This window comes from Pan troglodytes, chromosome 5 (assembly GCF_028858775.2).
Source record: "Pan troglodytes isolate AG18354 chromosome 5, NHGRI_mPanTro3-v2.0_pri, whole genome shotgun sequence".
NCBI classification, from domain to species: domain Eukaryota; kingdom Metazoa; phylum Chordata; class Mammalia; order Primates; family Hominidae; genus Pan; species Pan troglodytes.
This window is the reverse complement of record NC_072403.2, coordinates 15,892,501-15,906,896: the sequence shown is the minus strand read 5'-3', so window position 1 is coordinate 15,906,896 and position 14,396 is coordinate 15,892,501. Positions and strand designations below refer to the sequence as shown.

The window sequence follows — 14,396 nt, the reverse complement described above, 5'->3', positions numbered from 1 at the left end:
TGTAGACTTGCATAGCATCCAAGCCCATGCAGGATGTGTAGACAGCTGGGCCCTCTTGAATCTTCCCTGCACGTGTGCACAGCCTCCCAGTTAGCCAGAGACCTGAGAAGCAGTCAGCCAGCCCTTCTTTGGCCCTCTCATCTCTAGGTTCTTCCTGCCAAATTAATGACTAGTCAAATTTTCCACTGCTCCACCCAAGGGGGACTGCAATTCAGGATGGTAGAGCCATGGGCTTTCATCATTTGCTTCCCATTAGTTTGCTACTTCCACTTACAATACAACTGAGTGTGGATTTTCTGCCCTAGCATCAAATGAAGTCATCTCCCTCCAACAGTGAAATTATTGTTTTTTTGGCCAGACTTTCCCTGGCAACTTTACAACACTGGTCTGGCCGGAATAAGGTCAGGGTAGTGGGGGACTGGAGCAACCTCAACCAAGAATGCCATGGACTCCCCCAGTTCATGCCTTAATTTGAGCAGTTTTCCACTAATTAATGTTTTTCTCTATTTGTTTTTCACCTCTGGTCATTTTCCAGAGCACTGAGATTACTGTTTTAGACTCTTTTCTTCTTGCAATTTTATAATTGTTTTTTGAAGGCTGAGTTTTGACAATCTTCATTCCACCATGTTCATATCCCACATCATCATTTCTGTTTTTTTTTTTTTTTTTTTTTTGGAGACGGAGTCTTGCTGTGTTGCCCAGGCTGGAGTGTAGTGGTGCAATCTTGGCTCACTGCAACCTCTACCTCCCGGGTTCAAGCGATTCTTCTGCCTCAGCCTCCGGAGTAGCTGGGATTACGGGTGCACGCCACCACACCTGGCTAATTTTTGTGTATTTTTAGTAGAAACTGGGTTTTGCCATGTTGGCCAGGCTGGTGGCAAACTCCTGACCTCTGGTGATCCACCCACCTCTGCTTCCCAAAGTGTTGGGATTACAGGTGTGAGCCACCACATCCGGCCCCACATCATAATTTCTGAAAGATATTTTTCAGGGTATAAAAGTTTGTATTTATGATTTTTTTTTTTTTCTGTAAAGATGTTTCCTTTGCTGCCTGCTGGTTCACATAGTTTTTGATTGTCTGCTGTAATTCGTATGTGTGTTCCTCTGTGTGTGATATGCCTCTTTTCTCTGTCTGCCTTCAAGATTTTTTCTTTGCTGTTGGTTTTTAGTAGTTTGTAGATGATATATCCAGGTGTGTTTTATGCTAGTTGGTCTTCTCTGAGTTCCTTCGAATGTGAGTTTTGGTGTCCATCACTAATTTGAGGGAATTCCTAGCCACCATCCCTTCAGTGGTTTTTCTACCCTGTGCTCCCTTCTCCTTTTGCTTTCAAAATTACAGGTATGTCCGATTATTTGAATTGGTCCCATCACTCTCGGATCCTCTGCATTAACTTTTTTTTTTAACTCATTAAAAAAAATCTTTGTGGTTAAATTTGAGTAATTTCTATTGGTAATAGTTTGAGTTCAACTGATTCTATCCTCAGTCATGTTGAGACTACTAATGAGGTTGTTGATAGCATTCTGAATACCATACTATTTGTAACATTTTCATTTAATTCTTTCTTATAGTTTCCATCTCTCTGCTGAAATTCCACATCTAGTCAGGTATGTTGTCCACCTTTTATATTAGGGCCTTTAACACTTTAATCACATTATTTTTAATTATCTGACATTTTCAACACCTGGGTCACATCTGATTCTGCTTCTCTTGATTGCTTTGTCTATCTGACAGAGTGCCCCCTCTCCTCCACTCTCCCTTTGCTTTTTTATATGTCACCTGACTTTATCGGAAAGCTGGTCATTTTGGGTAGGACAGTAGAGACTGAGATAAACATTCTTTATACCAGAAATGGCATGCCTTTTATTTTGTTAGTCTTTCAATGTGTGGGGGTCAGTCTGTCTAGCCAGGACAGGACTTGAGCTGGGTGTGGTTGTTGTTGTCGTTAAGGCTATCATCAGTGTGTCACAGGCTGAGAACTCCTCTAGTCTTAACTCATGCTTAGAGTGGTGGCTATTAATAGGAGAAGTTTCTTCAGTGTTGGCTTAAGGTTCAAGTTTAAGCCCCCCCTTTTTTTTTTTTTTTTGAGATGGAGCCTTGCTCTGTTGCCCAGGCTGGAGTGCAGTAGTGCTATTTCGGCTCACCGCAACCTCCACCTCCTGGGTTCAAGCGATTCTCCTGTCTCAGCCTCCTGAGTAGCTGGGACTATAGGCACGTGCCACCACGTCCGGCTAATTTTTGTATTTTTAGTAGAGATGGGGTTTCACCGTGTTAGCCAGGATAGTCTCGATCTCCTGATCTCGTGATTTGCCTGCCTCGGCCTCCCAAAGTTCTGGGATTACAGGCGTAAGCCACTGTGCCTGGCCATATTTAAGTCCTTTCTTTGCAGCTTTCCTTTAGAGAGCGTCGCTCTTTATGTTTTTGCTCCTCTTCCACCAGGACATTGATATTATTGGCTACTCAGTGCTTGCTAGCCTGATGGTAGGCTGCGTGGATATTCTTCTCAGAATTAAGCTGGAGCTGTGTCTCTGGGTCTCAGGGATGGGGCCATCTCAGTGATCCTGTCCCTCTGCCTTAAGTAGGAGACCTCTAATAATTCGGGCCAGGAAATTTTCTTGCTCCTACCACAGGGTTACAGGGTATGTTTGTATTCTCTTCTCCCAGCTGCAAAGAGTCTTAACCTGTGGCTTGGTACAACAGGGTTCACTGCCCTTCCAACAGATGAGGCTTCTTTTCCTTAGGAGAGGTACAGATGGAATATTCAGGTAAGGCTTTGTGCTTTTCTGTAGTGGCTTCTCTTCCTCTCCACAAAACCTGCATCACTAGGGAAGCTTTCTCTGGACCAGGGTTTCTCAATAGCAGCTCTGTTGATATTATGGATTGGGCAATTCTTTGTCGTAGTGGACTCGTCTATGTATTGTAGGATGTTTAGCCACATTACTGGCCTCTACCCACTGGATCCCCCAAGTTGTGACAATCAAAAATATCTCCAGACATTGCCAAAGGTCCCCTTGGAGGCAAAGTTTCCCCCCATTTGGATCCACCACTCTGGGCTCTCACCTTGCCCCAGTATTTATTCTGAGCACCCAGAAGGTCTATGGAGAAGAAGTTGTGAGTAGATGTGAATTTCCCTTGTGTTTGAAGACCCCACAAGTTCTATACTGTTAACTAAGCCACATTCAGACTTTAGACATTTTTGACAATTTTTGGGTGAATTCTTCTTACTGATTCGCAAGGGGTCTCCTACCTGCTCCAGTAAGCAAGTGCTTGCGTCCTGTCACTCCTTGGAGGCACTTTACTGTCTCTAGGTTTCGGATTAATCTGTCACCCTATGACCTCAGCTCTCTGATGAGTTTAATAGCATTGGTAAATTTGCAGATTACTTAGGATATTTATTGCTTTACATTTGGGAATGATGCCCTTTCCAGCTTTGGACACCTTAAGTGGAAGCTGGAAGTCTGATATACACAATCTTAAAAATTTCTCAAATATCCTGTAGAGAAACTGGAGACTTTCAGAGGTTAAGCATCTCCTCTGTGTGCAGGAGATTTGAACCAGTTCTTTCTTTCTTTTTTTTTGAGACAGAGTCTTGCTCTGTCTCCCAGGCTGGAGTGCAGTGGCACGATCTCAGCTCACTGAAAGCTCCATCCCCCGGGTTCATGCCATTCTCTTTCTCAGCCTCCCGAGTAGCTGGGACTACAGACGCCCGCCACCATGCCCGGCTAATTTTTTGTATTTTTAGTAGAGATGGGGTTTCACCATGTTAGCCAGGATGGTCTCGATCTCCTGACCTTGTGATCCGCCCGCCTCTGCCTCCCAAAGTGTTGGGATTACAGGCGTGAGCCACCACACCCGGCCAAACCAGTTCTTTCTTAACTATACATGCCAGTCCATTCCACACTGCCGTTCTTACTCCTATGTAGAGTGATGGTGTGTTAACTATTGACTCTCCAAGGCAGGGTTTATATTCCTCTTTTTACTTATTCCTCAATGTAGATTTAGACAGTAGTGCAGAAAACTACTGGGCAGGATGAGGGGGAGAGTTTGTCATTGTGGGTACCAGGCCTCCTCTCATCTGTCTCTCAGAAGTTTCAAATTCGGATGCCTGTAGGGGCCAGGCAAGAAACATAAATGAGTTAAGTGTGCTGGGTCTATATGGGCTCTCGTTTTCCTTGACACTTGTGGCCCTGCTTTTGTTAGTGACAGGGGAAAATCTTTCTTTGTAAGAAAAACAGCAGTGCAAGCTAAGGATTGGCAGAGTTTTTAAAATTGGGGCATACATTGTGAGGGCTCCTGGACACTCCCTATTGTCTTAGAGCCACCCATGAATATTACCTATCTGCCTTGAGATCACTTCATTCAACATTACATAAATATTTTTCAAGCACCCACTGCTTCCGAGGCTCTGCTCTTCGTTCCAAGGATGTAGCAATGACTAAAACGACGCCTTAATGGAGAGGACATTTTGGTTTGTGGTCTGCAGTAGGGAGAATGGGATCTATGGGCCTGGAGAGTATTGCCTGAAAAACACGCTGCTGCCACTCACCTCTGGCCAATTGCTGCCAACCATGAATGCTGACTCTATGTTGCCAAAGCTTTTAATTTTCCAAGACAAATCAGAAATTGGATTTCTATTTTAAGTGGCAACTTTATTTTTAAATACTTGCTCAACATTTTAAAAATCACTGTGGAGGTTAAACAAAATGTGTCTGCAGACAGAATCTGGCTTGCAACCTCTGTTAAATACCATCTTTGCCCTTGCTGGTCTGCTTGAGAAGAGAAATGCAATGAAACGACAGCTGTAGCCATGTTAATTCCCTTCTCTGGAAGCAATGAACCAGTCGTCAGAGATTTGGCAATTCCAAGGCTTAATTTGCAATATAAGGCCAACAATTTCAGTGAAAGCCGTTTTAAAATCAGCCTTCAAATCAACAAACAACAAAATGACTATACAAATCAGCAGTGCTTATTAACCTGGACTCAAGAGAATGTGGCCAACAGGTTACTTGCAAGCAGGGGATATTGAGGTTATTAATCTGCTTGCAAGTTGGAGATTGGTTTTTAGAAAATGATCCCTATTGTAGGCCACTTGTATTTCTATAAACATGCTACACTGTGATCCAAACCTGCAGCCACAGTGTGAGTTTTGCAGTGGTGTCCGTTTATTTATTAAGTCTAGGATTCCTGATAAAGCATAAAGTTATTATTATTTTGGTAAATTTACAGTGTTTATAATTTTTCTTTAAGCTAGCTACTTTGGAGGTTTTTTTTGACAGTCAATGTCTTTTTTTTTTTTTTTTTTTTGAGATGGGAGTCTTGTTCTTGCTGTGTCACCCAGGCTGGAGTGCAGTGGCTCAATCTCAGCCCACTGCAACTCTCACCTCCCAGGTTCAAGTTACTCTCCTGCCTCTGCCTCCCGAGTACCTGGGATTACAGGCGTGCATGACCACGCCTGGCTAATTTTTAGTAGAGATGGGGTTTCACCATGTTGGCCAGGCTGGTCTCGAACTCCTGACCTCAGGCAATCCACTCAGCCTCTCAAAGTGCTGAGATAACAGGCGTGAGCTACTGCACCTGGCCAACAGTGAAGATCTTATAGATAGTTTAGCAAATGAATCCATTTTCTGATTGGCTTCGTATTTTGCCAGTTACTCGAGCAGTAGTTTTTTTGTGTTTCAAAAGGAATGTGGTAATGTGTCCGGAATTGGTGGGTTCTTGATCGCACTGACTTCAAGAATGAAGCCACAGAACCTCGAGGTGGGTGTTGCAGTTCTTAAACACAGTGTCTGGCATTTGTTCCTTCTGATGTTCGGATGTGTTAGGTATTTCTTTCTTCTGGTGAGTTTGTGATCTCATTGGCTCAGGAGTGAAGCTGCAGACCTTCGTGGTGAGTGTTACAGCTCATAAAAGCAGTGCGGACCCAAAAAGCAAGCAGCAGTAAGATTCATTGCAAACAGCAAAAGAACAAAGCTTTCAAACCGTGGAAGAGGAACAGACGAGATTGCCACTGCTGGCTTGGGCAGCCTGCCTTTATTCCCTTATCTGGCCCCACCCACATCCTGCTGATTGGTCCATTTTACAGAGAGCTGATTGCTCTATTTTACAGAGAGCTGATTGGTCCGTTTTGACAGGGTGCTGATTGGTGCCTTTACAATCCCTGACCTAGACACAAAAGTTCTCTAAGTCCCCACTAGATTAGCTAGACATAGAGCACTGATTGGTGCATTCACAAACCTTGAGCTAGACACAGGATGCTGACTGGTGCATTTACAAACCTTGAGCTAGACACAGAGTGCTGATTGGTGTATTCACAATCTCTTAGCTAGACATAAAGGTTTTCTCCAAGTCCCCACTAGACTCAAGAGCCCAGGTGGCTTCACTCAGTGGATCTTGCACCGGGGTGGCAGGTGGAGCTGCCTGCCAGTGACATGCCTTGCGTCTGCAGTCCTCAGCCCTTGGGCAGTCAATGGGACCGGGTGCTGTGGAGCAGGGGGCGGTGCTCGTAGGGGAGGCTGGGGCTGTGCAGGAGCTGGAGCGGGGTCGAGGGCAGGGGCGGGGAGGGGGAGGCGAGGGCATGGCAGGCTGCAGGTCCGAGCCCTGCCTGGCAGGAAGGCAGCTAAGGCTCAGGGAGAAATTGAGTGCAGCGTTGGTGGGCCGGCACTGCCGGGGGACCCGGTGCACCCTCTGCAGCTGCTAGCCCTGGTGATAAGCCCCGTACTGCCCGGGGCTGGCGGGGGCCAGCCGGCCTTTCCGAGTGCAGGCTGGCCAAGCCCATGCCCATCCAGAACTCTAGCTGGCCCACAAGCATGGCGTGCAGCCCTGGTTCCCGCCCGCGCTTCTCCCTCCACACTTCCTGGCAAGCTGAGGGAGCCCACTCTGGCCTCAACCAGCCCAGAGAGGGTCCCCCACAGTGCAGTGGCGGTATGAAGGGCTCCCCAAGCATGGCCAGAGTGGACACCGAGGCCAAGGAGGTGCCAAGAGCGAGTGAGGGCTGCGAGGGCTGCCAGCACGCTGTCATCCTTCAGTAGCTGATCGTTAATAATCACTAACTTGTTGAAATTATTACATACTGACAGAATCTACTCATTGTCCTATGAACTTCTTGTTCTGATTTTCTTCACCACTCTTTGCTCACGTGTTTCTTCCGTTTCCCTTTTCCCATTTGACTGTCTATTCCTCAAAGTTCACTCTGCTGCCTGTGCACATATTTACTGGGTCCCTGCATCCTCTATACTGATCCAGCTCCTCTGGCCTCTGGAACCCAGCCTCATATCTCTTTTCTCTATCCTCACCACTTGCCGGAGCTCCTTAGGAGCTGAAGGGCTGTTTTCCAGATTTTAACAATTCTTTCCCACTTTTGAGGTCTCTGAACTAAGCCCTGAGGAGTTGCAATGGGGACACATTTTCATGTGTCGGTATATCCATCACAGCCAACAGCTTGCCGAAATCTGTTCATGCTCTAAAGCCAGGTCACATGTTTACTGATTTTCCTTGGCTCAGGATGGGCCATTTGCTTTTCATCACCCATGTTCTGCTGGTTGTCCCCCATTTGTGAGGGTCTGACTACAACTCCCAAATTCCAGCTCATACAAACTCAGTGACTGACATGCTTTATTGAAATAATGCCTAATTGAACCTGTCAGAGATTCCCAAGTGGGGAGGCACCCTGGGCCACTCTCGTTGTTCCTGAGACAGGGCAATAGACAGCTAGCTGTACGCCTCCCCTGGTGACAGCAGCTTTTTAAAATGATACAACACTCACTTCTATCAGGCTGCCTTCTGGATTCAACTCTACATTTTGTCTGAGATAATGAGGAATTTTGATCTTATTTTACAATTATATTGGGTCTTACTCTACTGAGACTGCATTCTGAATATTTGTGCAGAAAGGCATTTAAAATGCAGCCATCTATGAAGGAAGACAAGTGGTCTGCCTTATTTGAAGTTTCCTGAGCATTCTATTTATGTTAATAGAGGCAACCTGGGCTTTTTGGCTTATACATTTTGGGTTATATGTCTGCAGAATACATTTATGATGACGATAACTTGAGCAATGTTACAAATTACAAACATTTTCAAAGACAGATATTGACTATTAGATTAAGGCCAAATTCAAGGGAAAAAAATTCTGCTCCACATATGTTCCTAGAAGTAGATGCTTTTGAATTACTCTTCAGTCACTGTGCTGTGGAAAACACAAGCAAGTCAAACTTCAATTTCTGCTAATTGTTTACATTTTTAAAATCTTGACACTGGTTTTTTCTTTTAAATAATTTTACATGTCTTTCACTTATTTTAGGAAGTAATTCAATATAATCTTTAAAAATCATGTTACTTTTACATAAAACAGTAGGAGTTTTTAAATTAGCACTAGAAGGACTAAAATCTTTCATTTTTCAACATTGATACTATTCAAAAGCTCATATACACAAAGCGTATATAATTTTTGAAAACAATAATAGATAGCTCTTGATTTTGAAAAAGTAATTTTTGAAAACAATAATAGCTCTGAATAAGAAAAGTGTCACATGTATCATTCATACATGATGGGCTTTATTTTACTGTCAAATACTGATAACCATCTCAAAAGGGCAAACTTCGAGTTTAAAATTTAAAAGAATTTTTTTTTTTTTTTTTTTTGAGACAGGGTCTGGCTCTGTCACCCAGGCTGGAATGCAGTGGCACGATATCACCTCACCGCAACCTCTGTCTCACAGGCTCAAGCCAGCCTCCCACCTCAGCCTCCCAAGCTGGGACTCCAGGCATGTGCCACCATGCCTGGCTAATTTTTATATTTTTTGTAGAGATGGGTATCTCACTATATTGCCCAGGCTGGTCTCAAACTCCTAAGCTCAAGCAATCCACCCACCTTGCCTCCCAAAGTACTAGGATTACAAGTGTGAGCCACCATATGTGGCCTAAAAGATTATTCTGGTGAATGTTTACAATAATTTAATAAATGCTGAGATCATCATTCATTAAAAAATTCCATTTATTCTAATTATCTGGGCCCAGACTGTATTCTGGTGTAGTATTTCTGTCAATTAAAATAATATCAAATGTAATCGTTTGCAGATTGACCTTAATAATTTATTGTATGACTTTAAGGAGTTTTATGAGTGTTAGAACCACGTTTCCTTTCATTATAATTTTTATATTTTATATCTTTGCTGGATAACGTTCTCAGGGTGTAATCTGCTTAGCCCCTCAGTACACATATTTATCATTGACTTTATCAGATATTATCTACTTACGACTGTTGCAAAACTGGATCATAACTTTTAAATGATAAACAGTACAGGTACCTAAGGTATGCAGCAGCAAGTTGTCATTGTAACTTCAATGCAATCTGAATTTGTCACTTCTGGGGCATAAAATAGGATATTTAAGCATCTAAATCAAATCTGAAGTTTTCCTAGAGATTGCCTTTGTAAAACATTTTGAGAATATTGACTGACCCTCAGTTTATTAGGAATCTCGCTTAAGCAATGAGCAACAACAATAAAAGTAAGACACCAGCTTATATCCTGTTGACTTTATACTTAGATTTTTCGGAACCATTAAGTAGCACTGTAGCTCTCCAATCCCACATTGCTTAACATAGCTCATGATTGGGTCAATTTACCTTGGTTTTTAAATATTCTTTTTCTTTTTTAGAGAGACTGGATTGAAATCTGTGCATTGCCAAGGGCAAGAAGCTGAGAACATGGAGAGAGAGGTAAGATCGATGTCACAGTAGGCCCCTCCTTAATTTTTTTTCCTTTAAAAGCAAGGCTTTCAAGCTTGACTTTTCGTTTTCCATGGATGGAAAGTATAGAAGTGAGTAGAAATGTAGCCTCCTTTGTAGCACTCACGAGTAAAGAGGATGATTAACGAGTGTAGCAGGGAACATTGTAGCAAAAGAGAGTCTGTGGAAGAGAAACAAAAGTGCCTCAGAATTCCCAAGGATTCCCATGATCCATAGTAGGACCTCATGGTGCCTGTCCGCTGTTTCTATTTTTGATTAGATTTATAAACACAGCACCACATATTTTCATGTGGCTTATCGCCTAGGGGCAGAATCAGATTGGCTGCACTGAAACTGTGAGGCTTGTGAATTTTGGGCAAGGGCTAGAGTGAAATAAGTAGTGTAATTGTTTTTGTGGAGTGACCGTGGGACCTCCTCTGTTCTGAATTACACATGGCTCAACCCTTTGACCTGACCAGACTCTGCAAAGGCTGGCAGGACTCCTAACGCCGTGCTGAAAGGGTCGTCGCTGAACAAGCTGGAACGTTATCTGTCAGGCCAGATGTGGGCCAACAACTAGATTCAAATATATTAATTACTAGTAGGACACATTTGCGACCACTTCGGCTTCACTTAACCCGTCATCATATAAGTTACTATTTCAACAGGAAGTGCCAGTGCGGGGAATGTTTAGAATCCAAATGTAGCACAGATCCTTTGATAAATAGATTATTAGGCTATTTTTTTTTTAGTTTACTAAATTTTGGATCATCTTTGAGAATATTTTGCGTAATAATTCAAGCATTATTATTTTGATTTTTCTAATATCCCCAGGTTTGGGGGGAATGTCATAAGCCATGATTAAAACTCTTTCATCTCAACAAGTTTAATTCTTTCAAAATAGATGGTAATCCACTGATATAATTCCTTGAAAGAATCAAAGCTGCGGGAATGCAGAGAACTGGGAAAAGATTTGGGAGAATCATAGGTGCTGACATTTGTGCAATTGTGGAGAATTCATTCTGTGATGCACATGATGATGAGTTGGATAAAGATGTTTATATCTATCTAGGTATGATTTTGAAGTGACACCCTTGAATTTTTGTTTCGGATTCAGCAGCTTAAATTTTCAAAGGCAATCTAAGCAGAAATCTCAAGTTTATTTTTAGGCCCTTGACATTATTACCAAAACTAGTCCTATTTCTGAAATATGCCTAAAAATTTTTTAAATTTGCTTTCTTTCCTTGCCAATGCTACACAGTAAAGCTCTCTGTAGATATTTTATGTTTACACTCACATGGAAATAATTTAGCATTTAAATATTTGCTTTCTTATCTGAGGCAACTCAGGCTAAATATTAATTCAATTCTTAGTTACATGACACTTAAAATTTTCTTTAAAGAGTACACAACTTTATGTGTTTGTGTTTTGTTTTTGTTTTGAATTGTATTTTTCTCTTCCTCCAGTGACTCTAAACATGAAAATGGGGAGGTCCTCATCAAATCAGTTACAAAAAATAAAAAATAAAAAACACTAAGATATTCTATAAGTCCCCCAACAAAACTGCATTCAGCCCTACCCAGTCTCACTCTCATTAGCAGTGAAGGGTTTGCTCTCCACACAATCTAACATGGAATGCTTAGAGCAGACAGGTGCAAATTGCAAGCTGTTTCACTTTGGCTGTTATCCCTTGAATCGACAAAGTAATAGACTGGGAGAACAAAAAAGGTTCCAGCTCAAGCTGCATAAATGAAAGTCTTAACAGGGACACACCAGCTGGCTAGGAGAATTCAATGTAGTGAATACTAAACATTACCTTTGTGCCACTTGCCAACGAAAAGGGCTTCAGTGACACCCCCTCCCTTTGATGATTGAGATGATGTGCCTTCAAAATCGTATTTTGCTTTATTGTAAAGGCGATACTGTGGCCGAAGTGGATGAGAACGGAATCCAACATACCTGTTCCTGTAATGTTGCCATCATTACACTCCTCCGAGCGATTCAGGCATGATTAGGTTCCTGGAGTGGGACCAGATTGACAGTATTTCTATCCATGTCTTTTTTGGCTGATCCAAGCAAAGCCCTAGAGCAGCGAAACAACAAAACACAATCACTAGCACCCCCGCCTCCCTAGCAAGATGAATCGCTGAGCTGGTCTGCCGAAAAAAACAGTTGTTCATATTAGGAACACCTAATTTCATTTCATGGAAGAGCCATGCCACGCCAGGATGTGTAGGAATCTAAGGTATGCATTTCCAAAAAGAGACCCTAACTCTGTCATTCCAAAGTTGCTTCTCTTTGTGACTCCCCAGTATGTGCAGGAACTGTTGTCTGCAAGAAGGAACTTTTCACTTGAGCTTTGAGGCTACTGACTTGGTCTGACCCTGCAGATAAGGGTAGGAAGAAAAAGAGCTGGCCTTGTTTACAGCCGGACAGAAGAAAACAGCCAGACACAAATGAGGGGTGACGGTTTCATGAAGCACAATTGGTTGATCCCAGATGCAATCTGACTGCCCTGAACTGAGCGATGATCCGTACAGTATGCAGAATTCACTTTCTTGCTGGTCTGTGCCCACCAGCCTTGGAGGAGTGCTCCCCGCGTCCCTCAGCCATGGCTTTGAGTGCAACCGGAGCTGAACAACTGCACCGCGGGACCCGATTCCTTCTGACAACAATCACATTCTTTTAAAAACTTCATAGGTTTTGGTTGTCACTGGTTATAAATGAGTTTGTTGTTGTTCATGTTTGCTGCTCTATCGTAGATTTCCTTTCAAGTTGAGAGTGTCCGCATCAAAAGATAAATTTGTTGCTTTTTAATGAAAAGGAAAATATTATCGGAAACTGTCAGTTCTTAAAATTTTCAGGTTTTCAGGGATTTTTTTTCTGTTCAAATCACAAAGTATTGTTTCTTCCACATTACTGAATATATTTAATAGGGTAGCCTTACTAAAATTATTAAAAGGAACTGATTTAGCACTATTTAAACACACATATAAGTATGTTACCTTTCAGTTATTCAAGATGAGTAAGTTCTAGGGATCCGTGGTCCAGCATCGTGCTGATGGTTAACACTGCAGTGATGAAACTTGTGTTAAGAGGGTAGATCTCATGTCATCTGTTCTTATCACAATAAAAAAATGCTTTAAAAGTGTGTCCCTTTAGAGAGTTACTTTGCGTTATAGCTGCTAAATAGAAACACGAAGGCAAAAGCCACAAAGCCTATCCATAGCAGATTTATTAATAGTTAAGATTTCTAGAGATTTTGCTGATGTTCAAAACTGAACAGATATCAGTGAGAAGCAGGAGGATGCTGGTGATGAAATTTTGTTTTTTTTAATTTAATTTTTGACATTCAGTATAGGAATTTAATAAGTTAATGTGAACTTATTAAAATGCTAACATTTACATAAATACACTAAGTTAACTACTGGTAATGAATGAATTGATGTAAAATATGAGTGAAGGATTATTTTGTATGAGCTAAAGAGATAAAAATCTCATGAGGAAAGAGAGACTCTGAATTGAGAAGGGGGTGGAGGAAAATGCAATTTACACCACTTAAAGGTGCCCATGTGTAAAGGAGAGAAAACAGTGAGGAAATTGGCAAAAGAGAGAAGTCGGAAATCACTCCTAATTTCCTCTTGAACATATGTTAGTAGTGAAGAGGTCACAAAATACAAACCACCGCTTGGTGATCCTCTCAAAGAATTCATCTCTGGTGTGTACAATCAGACATTGCTTTCCTTTTGAATATGTGAACTTGTGAAAATATGTTTGAGACCTTTGTAACATTAGAGAGCAAGTCCATAATTTCATTTGAAGTCCTTAGTAAGGAAATGAGGTCTATTAATAGGCCACATCCATCTATTTAAAAGCATGTTTAACTCTATCTGAAAGGAGTGAAGTGCCAAAATTACTGAACCATGTCAAGAAAACTAATATCTGCTGTTACCTCAGCTGAAGGCTGTGAAAAAAACAATCAGACTTCAACCTCTTTCTTAATAAAATGTAGGAACATTTAGTGCAGTGGTGAACTACCCTTTTTAAAGTTTAGCAAGTTTTTTATGAATGTAGTCTAATTTATTTTGTTTATTTATTTATTTTTGTTTTGTTTGAAACGGAGTCTCGCTCTGTTACCCAGGCTGGAGTGCAGTGGCGTGATCTCGGCTCACTGCAAGCTCCGCCTCCCGGGTTCACGCCATTCTCCCGCCTCAGCCTCCTGAGTAGCTGGGACTACAGGTGCCCGCCACCAAGCCTGGCTAATTTTTTTTTTTTTTTTTTTTTTTTGTATTTTTAGTAGAGACGGGGTTTCACCGTGTTAGCCAGGATGGTCTCAATCTCCTGACCTCGTGATCCACTCGCCTCGGCCTCCCAAAGTGCTGGGATTACAGGCGTGAGCCACCGCCCTGGCCTTTTTTTTTTTTTTTTGAGACGGAGTCTCGCCCTTTCGCCCAGGCTGGAGTGCAGTGGCGCCATCTTGGCTCACTGCAAGCTCCGCCTCCCGGGTTCACGCCATTCTCCTGCCTCAGCCTCCGGAGTAGCTGGGACTACAGGCGCCCGCCACCGCGCCCAGCTAATTTTGTTTTTGTATTTTTAGTAGAGACGGGGTTTCACTGTGTTAGCCAGGATGGTCTCGAGATCCGCCTGCCTCGGCCTACCAAAGTGCTGGGA

At 42.5% G+C, this 14,396-nt stretch overlaps 1 protein-coding gene across 1 annotated transcript in view; it reads left to right on the top strand.

Annotated features, from left to right (window-relative positions):
- LOC750751 (orofacial cleft 1 candidate gene 1 protein) overlaps nucleotides 1–14,396 on the top strand; it is a 76,796-nt gene that overhangs the window by 22,535 nt on the left and 39,865 nt on the right. Inside the window, exon 2 of the mRNA XM_016954880.2 lies at nucleotides 9,656–9,716. Coding sequence (XP_016810369.2) covers nucleotides 9,656–9,716 — 61 coding nt within the window. The remainder of the gene's footprint in view (nucleotides 1–9,655; nucleotides 9,717–14,396) is intronic.